At 38.8% G+C, this 12,132-nt stretch overlaps 1 protein-coding gene across 1 annotated transcript in view; it reads left to right on the top strand.

Annotated features, from left to right (window-relative positions):
• RPS6KA2 (ribosomal protein S6 kinase A2) overlaps positions 1-12,132 on the top strand; it is a 179,655-nt gene that overhangs the window by 69,637 nt on the left and 97,886 nt on the right. The window contains exons 2-3 of the mRNA XM_068169570.1: positions 5,236-5,352; positions 9,305-9,386. Coding sequence (XP_068025671.1) covers positions 5,236-5,352; positions 9,305-9,386 — 199 coding nt within the window. The remainder of the gene's footprint in view (positions 1-5,235; positions 5,353-9,304; positions 9,387-12,132) is intronic.

Here is a 12,132-nt window from a genome sequence, read left to right on the forward strand (position 1 = left end):
ATTAGTGCCTCTCTTTCTCCAAGGTCTCCATGAAAAAGTCTTGAAAGTGCCAATATGGGAGGGCTTGTGGAGAAGCTTTTAAGTGAAAAATGCCATATAGAATCAAGCCCTGAATAAGTCTTTCTTGTATTAGCACAGAGAAGCACCCTCCTCCATTCCATATTCATTGTGCATTCTTGTTGGTTGCCCTCCCTTCCCTAGGCTGTGCTGCTTAACCACATGCTTTTTTTTTTTTCAAGCAGTCAAGAACATCCATCTCATTTTTGTCACAGGATGATGCTTTTTGTACAAATGTAAATATTTACAGAAGTTTACAAAACATTAAGCTTCATCAAGTCAAGGCTTTCTGGTAATGCAGTGTTGGAATGAGTCAGCAGCGAGCAAAAGCCTGGGGTGCTGTGCACAGCTGCTGCAAGACCAGAATGAGGAACATTCATTTTTTAATCCCCCAACTTCACTGATCAAAACCATTTTGGTAGCTGGCTTTTGGTTTTGTTCAGATTGAAATCCTCTCCACCAAAAGAGCTGCTTTAGTGTGCAGGCTTCAGGACAATTCTGTATTTGGAATCTCTTGCCTCAGTTTTATTATTGTTGTGCAAATTCCTAATGCAGATATGCTGGACTGGTGACCAAAATCCACGTTAGAGAAGTCCCTAAGATGCAGTTAAGAGCAAAAGTATTTGAGAGACCTGCACACAATGCTTGAGCTCTGATAGTCTGGGTTTTACTCTGATCAGCAGTATCTAAGAGAGCTTATACCACATTCCATAACACTTTAATACAGAGAGAATTCAAAAGACCCAAATATTAAAAGGGATCTGTAAAACTCTTGGGGGGTGTTTTTGTTTGGTTTTGTTCTTGTGTTGGTTGGTTGTTGTTTTTTTTTTCTGGAAAGGTAAAATAAACAGAAGTCACTCCAGAGTTCATGCAGCAAAATTAGTAATAATATAGAAATACATGCAATGCAAATGGATGCCTGCGTGCAAACCGATCAGCCTTAATTTCCTTTAAGGGGCTATGTCCATCTTCAGTACTGACAGGCTTTTTGCTTCAAAGTGGATTTGTCATACCAACTAAAATACTATCTACCTCTTGGATAGTTCACAAGTAAATATTGGTGTAAAAAGAGCTGTCTGCTCTGCTTTTCTTCAGTGGTGCTTTGCTGATCCTTTCTAGTGAGAAGACCGCAGGCAATCCACAGGAAATCCTGCCTTCCTAGAAAAATATCCTGCTTCCTCCTCAGGACCCATGGAGCTGGCAGCTCAACATGATTGTGGGCATTTCTGAGCTAGGCAAATAGAGAATAATCTTCCATAGGAAGTGTCTCAAGTCTCATTATTTGAGATACTGAGAACCACAGTGAACAAAAAACAGCTGGTGCGATCAAGCATTGGTGATATTTTGGGCAGGACATTGGACTACTTGACCTCCAGATGCCACTTCTAACCAAGGTTTTTCTATTTCAATGAAGTCACATAATCTAACCATTTTTTTCCACCTTTAAAATCTGTAGTTCTCTGATAAATACTGCTAGGCCTTATATTTAATTGCGTTCTTTTAAAATAATCTTTTTGTGAGCTTGTAATTAAAGTGTTGTTTTTATTGCTGTTTTTTAGTTATTTTGTCAGGAAACAATAAATATTTTTTTCAGCACTCTTCTAGCAAGCTGAATTATTATCACTTTAATACTGCCATTATATTTGTATCGGAACACATTTTATGAACCTGAAGAGGTGATATTAAATTTAATAATACATTGAGAAATATGCTTAAAGTTGTAGGCCTGTGACTTTGACTAATATGAGTGGACACATTAAAACTCACTCACTCATTTAAACTTGTGAATGCAGCAGAAGTGACTCCATGGTTCAGGCTGAAATACAATATAACTGAATTTAAAAGACTTGCTGTTTGTGGTATATCTCATCCACAGTTTTTAAGGTCAAGGTGTCAGCTCAAGTAAGAAGAATGTGAGTCCATATCCTGCTTCACCTGCTTGCAGTGGCTGGCCTTTGCTGTGTTGTGCTTCAGTGCAAAACAGACGGGCAAAATCGTGAAACCACAACTGACTGGGTACTCTGTCTGCACTGACCAGAGAAAATATCATGCAATTTTTTCATCTATAGATAGCTGTCAGGAACGTTCACACACAGAGATTGGCCTGCAGAAACTAGCCCTCCCAAGCTCTGCCTTTGCCCACAGGTGAACAAACTCCTAAGCATACAAGATCTGGTGTAGAGATGATTCAGGAGCCTGACAATGGAAAGTTAGTTTTAGCCTTAGCTAGTAACCAAGATGGGTGGGAGCATTGCAATCCAGGCACTATACCTAAGCTGCAGTACAGCAGGGTGGGCTAAGCTTGAAATAATGTTCTTACCAGTGTGCAAGTCGTAAGTGACAGGCAGATTACCAAAAGATTCCTGTACCTAAATACAAAAGCTCTTCAGAACTTGGCAGAGTCTTTGCTAATAGCACATAGGTAATTCCTGATTTCCTTAGGAATCATCTCATTTCCTCCCCTCTCTCCACCAGTTTTTCCACCTTTTTTTCCTTTTTTTTCTTTTTTTTTTTTTTAATCAAATCTGTATCAGTTTACTATTGCTTCTCCTTCCTAGAAGAAATGAGTATTTTTGAAATCAGAAAGATACTCTGTCTCCCACAGAAATGAAAGGTGGGAAAAGAAGAAAAAAAGGTGAAAAAAAGAGAAAAAGAAAATAAAAAAGAAAAGAAAGGGGAAAAAAAAAAAGGGGGGGGGGGAAATAAAAAAGAAGAGATACCCAGACTTAGAAAACCTGCATGGTCTCTTCTGAAATTGGTGCAGACAATGAAAATCATTTGGTCATTTTTTCCAGGTGATTCCTTTCAGGCAAACCTTAAACCAGAGGATTTAGGATCAGAAGAATGAGTTGCTGTCAGATTATGATTATTTTCCATGATTCTGGTAGCATGCACAAAGTAGAGGAAGCTTTCCAAACCAAGAAGAGGGTATAATCTCTGTCTTAAAGCACATGAATGTAAAGAGACAAGACAGGGAACAGGAGAGATGAAGCTACATTATAGATAGCAGTTTGGGTAATGCTGACCATGCATCAGGTGAACTGCACCTGGTAGAAGGTGATAGCATTTTTTCTGGAGAAGGCAATCAAATTTATCTTTGTTTAGTAAATAAGTGTGTTTTGGCCAAATGTTGTTGTGAAAGCATTTTCATTTTAGGATGTTATTTCTATTTCCTTTGTGCTAATTTTTAAGAAACAAAAAATATATATTTCCAGGCTTTATCAAGGTACTTTCTTGGGGAGAAATGATAACTGCAGGAAAACTCCATGTACAAATAATGTTTACGACATTCTAATGATTTCCTCTGGGTGCAGACATACTCTAAACTCTTCCTAAGTGAGCTTTAACTAAGGGGATGAAACATAAAGATTTTTTGCTCAAAATCCACAATTTAGTTGCAGAGAAGTTAGAACAAGGAATTTGGATAGAAAGGAAATAAAGGGGCGGGGGGGGGGGGGGGGGGAGAAGACTGCTCAAATAAAGGTCTTTTCTAACCTTAAAAATTCTATTAAGATTATCAAGTCCAACTGTAACCCAGCTACCAGGACCACTGAACTATATCCTGAAGCGCCACATCTACACGCTTCTTGCAAACCTCCAGGGATGGTGATTCCACAGCTCTCCTGGGCATGTAGGTGTAAAAAACACTAAAGGAACAAACCAACACTTAAATACTATCTTTTCTCACTACTGTGTCCTTGAAGAACCGGTCTTTGCTTCCATGTCTCGTCAGCTCAGTGACTTTCTAGGTTGCTGTAAACTCTGTGTAGTCCCTCTGGGTCTCACATGACCCAGTCACTCTTTTTAGAGGAGAATGCCATAGTAAACAGCTAAAACAAGTGCTATATGTCACAACTTAAAAAGTCTCAGTTCAGCTGATATGTTCGAGGAAGGTACATCTGTTGACAATGGGAAATATTTTAATAAAGGAACCCAAAAAATCTGAAACGTTTAAAGCTAATTCCTGCAAGTAAATGTGTCATTCCTTCTCCCACCACCACCCTATTTTCACATCTAAATCATTAATTTGTTTTCTATTTAGCCTACCAGTAGGTTACCTTGCAGTAAATAAGGAGAGTTGCTTTTAGCAATGCTTTTTCTTTATTGCCTACTCATAAGAAGAATTTCTGCTTAATGTTAAGGGAGCTTTTTAAAATGGATTTAAATGAGACTTTTAGAGACAAAGTATGTGGAGAGAAGTTTGATGAAGCCTCTACAGAACAGACTGTGTACCCGGCACTGTTAGCAAGGTGTGTGATGGGCTCACCAAGCTCTGCAGTGTGTTTTTGTGTTTCAGCTTGTATATTCTATCTTTATGTAGTCACATCTTGAGGCTCAATAAGCAGAAATAGCAGGCCTGAATGTCCTGACATTACCCTCTGTGAGCGTTTCAGACTGTGCCTTTAAGAAAAGGATAGTTGCTGGAACACTCTGGCTGAATGTTTTGGTGGAAGAATGAAAACAAGATATTCTAAATGAATTTCATTGGTAGATTGGTAGAATGCAACTTTTAGTTCAGTTTGAATCTCAGTCAGTTCAGTTCTGTCTGTCTTTTTTCAGCCTGTCTGTTTCAGTCTGTCTCTGAGCAACAGCTGTGCAGGATGGAGTTGACCTTGAGCTAACAGATAAGAAACTAATTCTTGCATACACTTTGAGCTAACAGAATTTCCTCCTTAATAATTACCTTTTCTCTCTCTCTAACCCTTTTTGGGAAAAAAGGGAGGTAGGGGGAGAGAGGGGGTACAGGGGGCGACCCTCCTGGCTGGAGGAGGGAGTTTTGTTCTGTATTACGTTCTTTGCTGTATATTTCTGTATATATTGTAAATACTATATGTTGTGTATGTATCTATCTTCATTTCATCCTGCTTGTAAATATAGCTCGAATCCATTTCTGCTCCTCTGGGTTAGCTGTGGTTTCTTTGTGTGGCAGGGAGAACTGAACTTTCACTCACCACTACACCCTCCCAAGACAGAAAGAGGCACATGGAATGTTTGGACAAGCATTTGTATCTGTTTCCAAAATTTCATACATGGCTGTAGAATTACAGAAGAAGAGATTTTAATAAACAACATGTTTCCTTAGGATAACAGCTCTGATTTGGTGATTTTGTTCTTTGTTGTTTCCTTAGGATAACAGCTCTGATTTGGTGATTTTGTTCTTTGTTGTTTCCTTTGCAGGAAGAAGGTATCGTGAAGGAAATAGACATCAGTCATCATGTGAAGGAAGGTTTTGAAAAAGCAGATCCTTCTCAGTTTGAGCTGCTCAAAGTATTAGGACAAGGTTCATATGGAAAGGTAATTTTTAATGCCATCTAATCTCCTAAAGCAAGACTGAAAATGTCAGGTCCTTTCTTTGAATTTATTTACACTGGTAACATTATATATAAATTCCATTTTAAAGGGAGATAAGTAAGCTCAAACCCTTTCTGTCTTCATTTTAATAGCACATTCATTTTCTGGTTGGATTCCTGTACATAAAACAGTTTTGAAAATAGTGCTTATGTCTGTGAACTTGGACTAATGAGCACCAGTGAGCATTAGTGAGCACCACTATTTATAAAATTAGCTCTTCTTTCCCTCTTTCCATCCTACCCACCAGGGAGGTGAGTGCCCACTGCTGCTTAGTTCGAGGATGTAAACAGGAACATTCAAAGGCTTAAAAACATTAGCTGGGCAATTTCTACTGAGGGCGAATGGAATTTCAAACACATTTCAAAGTCCCTGGCTGCTCTTTAGCTGACACTTGGAGGCTAGTACGTTTTGCTGAGAAGATCCTGGATTCAAACCCTGGTGCTGAAGAGAACAATTGTTGGGGTGAGAGCATGGGGAAAAGAAACCCTACCTGTACAACAAAAACCTAATTTGTGGAGAAATATTTTTATCTTAGGTCCAAGGATTTTCTTAATCCTAAAGAAAATTCTTCTTCATCAGGGTGTGTCAATTGGAAATGAAAATAGGAAGGAAAGTTGAAGGGAAAGAAAGAGAGAGGAGTCAATTCAGTCTTAAACCCTTTCCATGGTTTAAATAAAGTTTGAACTGTATAGAACAGTGAGCCTGGTTTAAGCCAGGCATTGAAGTCCTTATCGTTTAAAGTATATTGTTTTGTAGAGTTTAAAAAAAATATTAGTTCCCAGCCTTCAATTCAGTGGTGTATCATTCTGGCTGACTTGAAGGACTGACATACCTAGAAGTTGCTGAAGTACCAGAACGAAGCTGAGCACCTTAACAATGAATTGAGTTTCTATTCCTTTAGTTTTAGTCCTGAAAAAAGTGAAATTGAGAGAACTGTCTGGTTTTCAAGCTGTTCAACTGAGGCCTGAATAATTTCTTGCAGGGTTAGACACTTTGGTGTCAGTGCTCTCAACGCTCTTGAAAGTCACAGCACTTGCTAACTTTCTAGGCTGGGATTTGGGTAATATACACATTGTTCTAGCTTAAGGGAGTTTTGCTACTTTAGATACAAATAACCCAAGGTGCTTGCATGCACACCAGACTAGAAAACTGAAAGTGGTGCTCAGCCACATGCCTGTACTATCCTGGCAAACTACTATAATACAGCTAATCTAACCAGTCAAGTAAGCTCTTCAGGACAATTTGGTGGTTTCAAGAAAAATGTAACTTTACCTTTAAGATTAATCAAAAGGACAACATCAGTTTGCTTTACAATGCATTTTAATTAGTTGTGTTTCTTTTTTGGTTTGATGATTATTTTGATGTCAGCTGAAGGAGCACACTGTTCTTGACTCACCTCTTTGGAGGGAATGAATCAGGTGCTACAGGGACCAGCTGACTAATCACTAATGTAAATTGACTGTTTTGCTTGTTACAATGAGTATTACAAGCTTTGCAAGATGACATGGCAGATAAGGTATTTCTAGAACTGCAGCCTAGTATCTCTGCAAGATACAGCATGCTGTGCCATTCTGTGTGCAGTATAGCTTAAAGTTACTGTTTTCATTCTCTTAAAGATTTGGGGGTTAGTTTGTTTGGATAAAGATTCCATAACCATTTTGCAGAATAATAATACACCTGAAAATCTAGTGTTTGGGCAAGCTTGAATTTCTCCTCCTATTTTTCCCTCAATGCAAAAATCCACTTGGGATGGATAGGAAAATAGCCCAACATTTCTCTTTCTAGCTGAACATCTAAATAGAATAGAATAAAATTAACCAAGTTGGAAAAGATCTTCATGATCATCAAGTCCAACCTATAATCAGTATAAATCAGTAATTTAGCATAAATAAATGGCAGGAACAGGCAACTAAGACAACCTCTGTTTGCTTTGCATGTGGGGGTAGCTGGATGCTAATATATGAATTGACTTCTTGTTAATGCTGGAGCAGCTGAGCTTAATTTAACACGATTCTTAATGAAAACACTTCAGAAAGGCTTATGTTGCATCCAGATTTCATTGTTTTTTCCAACAGTGGTGAGCACTGGAGGTATTTGTATGTTCATTGAACTAGGAATGGGGAAATGTGCCCAAGCTCAACTAGTTAGAGCAGCTTGGTTGAAGAACTGTGGGTATCTTATGTGTACATGTTTTGTGAAAGAGAGTCTCACCAAAAAGATATCAGATCATACTGTGGAAGTCTTGTAGCAGTGATGCTGTCAGATATAAGAACTGTGGTTCAGTTGTTCAGAGAGAATTAACTATTTTTATTTCCACCTTCCCCCCAACTGCCAGCTTTCTCTACCTGGTTGTTTAAAGTTATTCTCCCTCCCTACAAACCTTTCCTCAAAGGGTGTGAGAGAAAATCATAATCAGTTTATGATTTATTTTTTTTTTCAGGGGGAAGAGCCTTTCAGCTTGCAAATAATGTGCTGGAAACAGACTTCCTCCTTTTTTAGTGTGCTTTGAATATTTTGGGTGGACAGAGTTAACAAAGCTGTGTGGTTCCTGAACAGGCAGTGAATGAAATAATTGCCAAATATTTTTGTAATCCAACTAATAGTCTCAGGCTGCTCCAGGGGAGGTTCAGGTTGGATGTTAGGAAGAAGTTCTATACAGGAAGAGTGATTGTCCATTGGAATGGGCTGCCTGGGGAGGTGGTGGAGTCGCCGTCATTGGAGGTGTTCAGGAGGAGACTTGATGGGGTGCTTGGTGCCATGGGTTAGCTGTTTGGGTGGGTTGGATTGGTTGATGGGTTCGACGCAATGATCTTGAAGGTCTCTTCCAACCTGGTTTGGTTTATTCTAAATAAATGGTTTATTCTAAATAATATTAGTTACATAATTCTACTTAGCCTGTGTTAATTTCTATCTTTATAAGTATGTGTTATGTGGGCTTATATTTATTTCTGCATGGCTTTACTTCTGCTTCTGTCCAGTAACACAAGTGCTGAAATGAAAAAAATATTAAAAAAACCCCAACAAATGTACACTACTGTCTGGTATTTCTGACCTCAGCAGACAATGAGTCTTGGGAATCAGCTAAAAGATTTGTTTATTTTCAGTTATTAAAACACTGACAATCTTCTAAAGACTAAATTGTACTACTTAATACTTTGTTCTCTACCCCTCCAGTGCTCAGAGGCACTACGGGGCAGACAAAACAACAGCTGTGCAGAGTAAAAGAAGACACAACTTTAGTCACAATTTTATTTCATTTAAATTACAAATTTACACTATCAGAAGATGTAGCAGTTAATGATTTATGGCATAAATTGCACCAAATCGGTTTTTATTCTTAATTTAGTTGATGGCAATGATTTTAAGGCACTGCTTATTCCTAAGCACAAGTAAGACATCTTTTTTTATAATTTATTTTTCATATAAAGCTGGGCAGAATGTGGAGAGATGTTTGCTTACTGAAGGGCAATTAATAATGTTGAACATATTTTCTGAGGATGGGAAGATGCTGGAACAGTTTGCCCAGAGAGGTTGTGGTTACACTCCCTTGAAAGTGTTCGAGGCCAGGTTGAATGGGACTTTGAGCAACCTTGGCTGGTGGAAGCTTTCACTGCCCTAGGCAGCGTGGTTGGATCTCAATGATCCTTAAGGTCCCTTCCAACCCAAAATATTCTATGATCCTATTCTGTGATTCTTTGTGGGTTGGGAGAATCTTAAAACTCAAGATTTCCAGAGCTAGCTTAACCAATTTCAGGTGAAATATATATGAAGTAATTCGGTCCAATAATTTTAATTAGATTTCCTGAATTGTAGTATCTATTCTTCTATCAAAGGCACCAAGACTTGTAACTGGAAGTTAATTGCTCATCTACACAAGACATGTTTTTTTTCACAGGTATTTCTAGTGAGGAAGATCAAAGGATCTGATGCGGGTCAGCTTTATGCCATGAAAGTACTAAGGAAGGCAACTCTGAAAGGTGAGGATTGGGACAGTGGCTGCAGTCCCACTTTCTGTGTTACTTTACTTTTCTTGCCATTTTTCACATTGCTGCTGTCTTTAGTATATGAGTGCATAACTGTCTTCACCAGCCTTTAAAATTCTGCCTCACTGTAGTGAATGTTCTAAAAGAAATAGACCAAAATATGTTGCTTCTGCAGTGTGTGAGCAGGAGGACAGGGCTTTGGAGTTTTCAGCTTGCATGCTTTCCTGACTTTCTTGGGTTTGTCTATAGGACTTCTGATGCACATATATTAGTTTGTATCACAGTGGCAGTGTCTTTCTGTTGCTTAATTTAGCTGAGTATTTTTTATAAAAAGATATTGCTGAAGTAGAACATGGCTCCTAGTAGGCAGAAAGAGGAGCACTGACCTTCCATCTAGTGCTTCTCACTCTGCCTGAAAATTCAGGAGAGTATATTTTTGTGTGAGGAGTTATTCTGAGTTTGTTGAGAACATGCTGTTTCCTAGCTCATGACCAGTCAGTGTGTGATCTGTAGTAGACTAGTGCTAAATTACTGATGTAAAGTTCTCTTCTGGAGCCACTGACTGTTACTGTCTCGCTCAGATGAAAAAGAAATTTCTAGTAAAGCATAGGATTGAAAACCAAAGTTCTGTCTCAGATGAGGTCCTTACTGTTTGTTCCTCCACAGAGTTTGGAAGATCAAGCTGCCTTCTTGTTTTCCTGACCTAGCACACTACTTTGTTTTTTCCCATCGATAGCCTGACACTTTTTGCAGATAAGATGAACAGCGTTCACTTTGCTCAGAGTAGTTCTTTTGCTTTTCTTGGAGCATGTGGGTTTACTCAATGCAGTATAGTGCCTACATTTCTGCCCTAATATGAAAAGAGATAATTTTGAGATAGTTCTGATGGCTTAAAAAAATCTAACTTGCTTTAGCAGTAAGTTGCCTCAATTGGAGAGTTAGAAGAAGAATGAAGCTGCTGGTAATTACACTGTAAGAGTTACAGCAGGTGGTGGCTTATATTACCTCTTCTGAGTACTAATCAAAGTAAGGAAGTGGCAAACCAGGTGTTTACATAATCCTTTCCTCTAAGAAAACCTTTTCAAAGAAATACTCTTGAAGCAATGCTGGCTTGCTGATCTTTTTATTTGAAATGTAGATGGAAAAATTTGTTCTGGCAGAAGAGTGTGGTGTAAATAACTGCTTAAATAGTACTGGGTGTAATGCATAAAAGGTAAGAGGTCGTGTCTGTGTATGTATAACAGAGTGACTCTCGGACTTCTCAGTCAAGAGTACAATGCTGAAGTACCCAAAATGAGCTTAACTCAACACTCAGAGCCCTCCCACTGGGAAAGTCATCTCCTGCCTGTTACAGCATCTGAGGAGGGACTGTGTGATCTCTCTGTTGTCAACGTGTACCAGAGACTTCTTTTGGTTTCTTGTGAGAGCCCACAACTTTTCACCTAAGGTGAAAACTAGCTTTTAATGTGTAATTGCAAGGTGTGTTGAGCAGAGAAAGAGAGTTTTGGGAGAGGGTTTCTTCTGCATCCCCAAGCAGATAATTTTTGCTTAATGTTTGATAGCTAAATCTGTAGTGTTAAGATGCCACTAGGAAAGAGACAATAAATCTGTATTCTGGCAGTATTTTAGGAAATCTCAAAACTCATATGGTGATTTTAAACTACTCAAAGTGCTTTAACCTTAAGTTCCTCAGGCATCTCTAGCTGGCCCCAGTGGTTGCAGTTGCTCACTTTGTTATACCACAAAGCCATTTCCTCTCTCCTCCCTTTGCCATTACAGCACACTGTTTTGTCTTTTCAAGCATAGGTCACAAGATCCAAAAGATAGAATAGAATAGAATAGAATAAACCAGGTTGGAAGAGACCTTCAAGATCACCGTGTCCAACCTATCATCCACCACCACCTAATCAACTAAACCATGCAGCCAAGCACCCTATCAAGTCTCCTGAACACCTCCAATGATGGTGACTCCACCACCTCCCCAGGCAGCCCATTCCAATGGGCAATCACTCTCTGTGTAGAACTTCTTCTTAACCTCCAGCCTAAACCTCCCCTGGCGCAGCTTGAGACTGTGATGATGTTGAGGCTGTTTTGTGATTTTCCTGGATTGCATTTCTCTCTCATTGCATTCTCTCTCATTGACTAGAAGATCTGAATTTCTCAGCAGTCTCAAGATAATTAGCACATTGGTAGAAACTAATTTGTCCACACTAGTTTCTGCAAATAGATTAAACTTGATAGCTGTTTAACTCCAAGTACAAAAATTAAGGTAAAACTCCACTGACACGGCAAGTGAGACTAACAATAGTGGCGATTGCTACCAGTGAGCTTTCATGTAACTTTTGGCAAAGAGGTAGTATTTCTGACAGTTTCATTTCATCTTTGAAATGAGAGTGATGAATTGTTGCTACCTACTTACGCTCAAAAATTCCAGAATCCAATGTGAAGTATTTATTACTATGTCAAGTAATGAGAAAAAAAGACACAACTACTTGTTAGCACTGTGTTCAGTATTTACAAAAGGCATTTTATGGGACTCATTTCTGAATTATTTTACTTCCTAACCTGTGCTCTGCACAGTGCAGAATGGAGCACGAAAGTTAAAGCTCTTGGTGCCAATGCCATTGACATTACCACACAGCCCTAAATATCATAGCAGCTATTTTCTTTAGCAATACAAACTTGCAAAACACTTAAAATGGAGAAATGAGAAGGGAAAGGGAAGGGAAATAGGGGTGTA

The sequence above is a fragment of the Melanerpes formicivorus genome, unplaced genomic scaffold (genome assembly GCF_026170545.1).
Source record: "Melanerpes formicivorus ecotype bairdi unplaced genomic scaffold, bMelFor1.0.p_v2 SCAF_199, whole genome shotgun sequence".
Taxonomy (NCBI): domain Eukaryota; kingdom Metazoa; phylum Chordata; class Aves; order Piciformes; family Picidae; genus Melanerpes; species Melanerpes formicivorus.